Source organism: Salvelinus alpinus, chromosome 11, assembly GCF_045679555.1.
Source record: "Salvelinus alpinus chromosome 11, SLU_Salpinus.1, whole genome shotgun sequence".
NCBI classification, from domain to species: domain Eukaryota; kingdom Metazoa; phylum Chordata; class Actinopteri; order Salmoniformes; family Salmonidae; genus Salvelinus; species Salvelinus alpinus.
The window spans coordinates 47433520-47438329 of record NC_092096.1 but is presented as its reverse complement, the minus strand read 5'-3'; the positions used below and the strand labels follow the sequence as shown (position 1 = coordinate 47438329).

The following is a 4810-nucleotide window of genomic DNA, read 5'->3' as shown; positions in this document are numbered from 1 at the left end:
GAGGATATTATGCCTACACCGGCCAAATCAGGACGACGCTGGGCCAATTGTGCACCGCCCTATGGGACTCCCAATCACGGCCGGTTGTGATACAGCCTGGATTGGTGTCTGTAGTGACACCTCTAGCACTGAGATGCAATGCCTTAGACCACTGCACCACTCAGCAGCCCATATATATATACTCTACACACTCACTCACACACACTACATTGACACTCCCACACAAAACCCACACACATTCACATACACTACATACGCACACACATAACACACACACGCATACTGACACAACACAAACATTACACACGTACACTTCAACACTCATAATTTGATGGTGCTACGCTGTTCTTTATTTCACTTGTATTATTATCGATCCTGATGCCAAGTCACTTTACCCTGCCTTCATGTACATATCTACCCTTAAATACCTTGTACCACTGCACATTGAACTGGTACTGATACTCCCTGTACATAGCTCCATTCTTGTATTTTATTTTATTCCTCTTGTGTTAATATTACATGTTTTAACTCTTTATTGTTGGGAACGGCTCGTAAGCAAGCATTTCACGGTAAAGTCTACACCAGTTGTATTCGGTGCATGTGACAAATCAAATTTTATTGATTTGATTTGTTTAGGCACTATGATTTGTTGTCACCCATATGAAATCTTAGTAGAAATGTTAGAAACCTCATATGTCACCTGTATGACAAGCAAAAACCCATGTGGATGTGACACTTGTGTGGCATCCATTTTGGTAATGTCAAAAAGCTTACATACAACATCAAGTCAAACCATCACCTTGCATAAGAAAAAGAAAGATAGGTGGATTTTCATTCCAATCCTAATCAAGCGCACCTTATTTTAATAATTAGCTGGTTGATAAGCTGAATTAGGTTAGTTACAACTAGGGTTGGAGCGAAAACCTACAGGAGGGTAGCACTCCAGGGTTGGAGAGTCCTGCTCTAAGGAATATCTTTACGCCTGATTTAAGATATCTCAACCCTTCATATACTAGAGATATACCTTTTGCATATCATCGACTTTGGTGAAGTCAAAAAGCTAATATACAATCTTCCAAACTCATTGCTTATTAAAAATCCTAACCCTTACGCTTGGATGTTTTCTTCAATAGAAACCAGCCATACCATAACTAATAATTGGCTCTGTGGAGGAGAAGGAGGGTTGAGGGGAGCGATGATATATCCCTGGAGAACAAGTCCATGAAGAACTGATTGGGAAAATGTTGAACATGTTTCTCTGTCATCTCTTCTAGGACTTGATGGCTTGGCTGAACATACAGTGACCACGCCTGGAGAAGAGATGAGAGGAGAGGAGATGAGAAGAGAGGAGAGGAAAGGAGAGGGGAGGAAAGGACAGTAGAAGAGAAGAGAGGAGAAGGAAAGGAGGCAATGAGAAGAGAAAAAGAGATGAGAGGAGAGAGTCAAAAAAGTGTTTAGAATGCAACAAGATCTCACAGTCTCACTTCAGTATTCAACGTTTGTCGAGGGGGGATAAACATCTATGGGTGAAGTAAAAGTAGGCAAGGGTTAATGTTAAAACAGAAAAAAACTTGACGTTTAAGTGAAGGCATTAATTCTGACTGGTTAATGTAAGGGTTATGGTTAAAAAAAGAGTGCCTAGCACAGGGATTGAATCTGTGATACTCAGAGCCAAAGCACACAGTTTAAGCCCTTACACTATACCCATCCACAATGCTCTTGCAAGCCGCGAGCCTACTAGATGTAATACAGATTCATGTTGCCCCTAGTGGACGGTATTGAAGGCATCTCCTGATGTCCTGTGGACCTGGATAAAAGCCAAATAGTGACATCTATCTGGTGTGAATAAATCAATTTCATCCATTTGTAGAATAAATCAACTTCATCTATCTGTAGAATTAAACAACTTCGGTTCTCTTCAACTGAAAACGATAAAAGTGGAAACAGACATGCAAGGCAATAATGTAACGTTGTTGAATCGTACTCCAACGTTTTGGCACCTACGTCATACACTGTAGCTAATGATGGAACATTTTGACCCACAGATGTTGCTTAGGTGTGTGTGTGTGTGTGTGTGTGTGTGTGTGTGTGTGTGTGTGTGTGTGTGTGTGTGTGTGTGTGTGTGTGTGTGTGTGTGTGTGTGTGTGTGTGTGTGTGTGTGTGTGTGTGTGTGTGTGTGTGTGTGTGTGTGTGTGTGTGCGTGTCTGCGCGTGTATGTTATTTACCTGCAGTTTCCAGTGGAGCATTCGTAGTAGTTCTGACAGTACGCCCCATAGGGTTTAGTACCCATGGTCCTCCACAGCGGGGTCATACGTGCCGTCCTCCTCAGTACCCTCTGCCCCGGACCCAGCTGGAGCTGACCAGAGTTGGGCTGGACGTCCGCAGAAGGATCAGGGCTAGAAGACACCTGAAAAATATACACAGACATAATCAATGAGCTACGGTTGTTCATACCGTTGTTTGTAAAATAAAATATTAAAGAGAGAATAGGGCTGGCAGACAACTGATACAATAGAAAGTCAGGCTGAGTTTACACAGGCAGTCCAAATATGATCTATGGCCAATAATTGGAGGTAGTTGTAATTGTAAAGGACAAATGTTGTAACTTTACTTTACCGTTGATATGTCATCATGTTGACTGTTTCCATTTTCTACATCGGAATGGCTGCAGGTCCAAAGTTCCATAAACTCGCAAGCATGCAAAATAATGAATAGAAGTTACAGTATAGGAAATGTAAAGGTTTTCAGTCTTACCTGTTGAGCGAGCACCAGACACACCAGACACCATGCAAAGGCTGTCCTGCTACTGAAATAGTGGTGATGGTCCTGCATGTTTGACTGATGAAGTTGAGGTCCGATGATACAGATAGACAGAGCTAGATACAGGCTAGAGACAGGCTAGAGACACAGGCTAGATGCAGCTAAACACAACTAAAACAGGTAGACAGAGCTCGAGACACAACTAGAGACAGGTAGACAGAGGTGCTATACTGGTCTGGTGAAGCCTAGTCTATGTTCAGTAGTTTTACAGAGTCTGTTTAGCTCTGGCCGGCGTCGTCTCTCTCCTCAACTCAGTCTCAGTTAGCAGTGACAGCAGAACTAGACTGTTTCTCCTCCTCCTTATACTCTCCCATCAGGTCCTCAGAGAATTGTGTGTGTGCGCGCACATGCGTGTCAGCTTATCAGTTTGACTCCCTCTCCCTCTCCCTCTCCCTCTCCCTCTCCCTCTCTTTCTCTTTCTGCACTTGGCCTTTTTATGCCCCCTCTATGACATCATGTGTTTGTTCAAAGCTTGAAGATCGTTCTGATCAGCCGTAGCTCTAGACCGTGAGCCAACAGAACAGCAGTCACACACACACATACGCATGCACGCACACATACCTGCTGTGCAGACACTGCTAGCATGAACGTGGCGTGTGAACTTGAGATAGGGGAAGGGGGAAGTTGAAGGGGGAGTGTTGAGGCAGAAGAGAGTTTGAGTCATTCCTTGTCATAAAAGATAAGGCCCTTAAGGGAGGGCATGTGAAAATGACTGTAAATCAGTGTTAAGCTTGGTTGTCTTATAGCACTTTAAAATGTTTAATACAACAGGGAGGCAACCTCCAGGATAGAAGCATAGAAAATGTCTAACTCACTTTCTCTAAGCAAGCGCTTATATTCTTTATCTCACAGCACCAAAGTTCTGTAAACACCCGCCATTCACAATCAGTGTCCTCGGTCCTTTTACCTACAGTCTGGCATGAATCATTATCAACAGATATGAGAACAATCCATAACATTCAGTATCAAGTCTAGTGACCTTCAAACCGTACACAAATGTGTCACAAAATAGAACACAGGAAATAATGTGTATTACAGAAAGGGACAACATGTAAATATAATAGGCATTGTGTTAATTACTCTTAACTGAATATGTACTTTATTCATCTTAAATATCCTCAACAGTAACGGTTTCCAAGCAAGCTGATGCAGTTACGCGAAATTACAGGATATTTTATGAGCACATATGGTATAGATTCCTGGAATGTGTGCATCATAAAAGCATGAGTGAGAATCCATGTGAGTCACCACATCTGCATCATGAAGAAATCATGAGGCGAAAAGACCTCAGAACTCTTTATTAGAACCGGGTCCGATTCCAAAGCCAAACAAAGGTCCTGACTTTCTGTCTTACTAACTCTGTCATCTGGATCGAACATGGAACATGCTATTATTTGTGTTCGTCAAAGGGAAAATTATTTTACCTTTCACATATGTTGGAACAACACAGATTAATTATTCCAGAACATCAACCCATATAGGCCTGCTATTATGTAACTGGATGTAGCTAGGTTTATCTCTTGCATGTTATTGTTTCAGAAACAAAAAAACACGCAATCACATTGATTTTGACATGCTGAATCACATTGATTTTGACATCTCTTGCCAGGACAACAGCATATTTAATTTAAGGAGGTTTCAAAGTATTCACTATAATGATAGTCCATAGTTCTGAGTTATATGTTGTGAGTTCTAATTTCTAAGTTAGTTTATATAAATGTTTTCTTATATTTGTTTTTACCCCTTTTTCTCCCCAATTGGTAGTTACAGACTTGTCCCATCGCTGCAACTCCCATACGGACTCGGAAGAGGCGAAGACTGAGAGCCGTGCGTCCTCCGAAACGCAACCCCGCCAAGTCGTACTGCTTCTTGGCACAATGCTCACTTAACCCAGAAGACAGCCGCACCAATGTGTCAGAGGAAACAGTGTACACCTGGTGACCATGTCAGCGTGCATTGCGCACTGGCCTGCCACAAGAGCCGCTAGAGC

General features: G+C 42.3%; 1 protein-coding gene across 1 annotated transcript; it reads right to left on the bottom strand.

Annotated features, from left to right (window-relative positions):
• Nucleotides 1-327: 327 nt before the first annotated feature.
• On the bottom strand, nt 328-3228 carry LOC139534269 (liver-expressed antimicrobial peptide 2-like). Its single transcript, XM_071333296.1, has 3 exons — nt 2755-3228; nt 2226-2407; nt 328-1310 (listed from the first exon to the last, which is right to left on the bottom strand). The coding sequence occupies exons 1-3, from the start codon at nt 2830-2832 to the stop codon at nt 1271-1273; spliced, it is 300 nt and encodes a 99-aa protein (XP_071189397.1). The 5' UTR covers nt 2833-3228; the 3' UTR covers nt 328-1270.
• Between the last annotated feature and the right edge of the window lie 1582 nt (nt 3229-4810).

Bases quoted from the DNA above. Each gene is read 5' to 3' on its own strand.
- LOC139534269 (XM_071333296.1), bottom strand. From the start codon at position 2,832: ATGCAGGACCATCACCACTATTTCAGTAGCAGGACAGCCTTTGCATGG. The intron at 2,408-2,754 runs GTAAGACTGAAA...TATATTTTTCAG, and splicing joins GTCTGGTGCTCGCTCAACAG to GTGTCTTCTAGCCCTGATCC. The intron at 1,311-2,225 runs GTAAATAACATA...TCTCTTCTCCAG, and splicing joins TGCTCCACTGGAAACTGCAG to GCGTGGTCACTGTATGTTCA.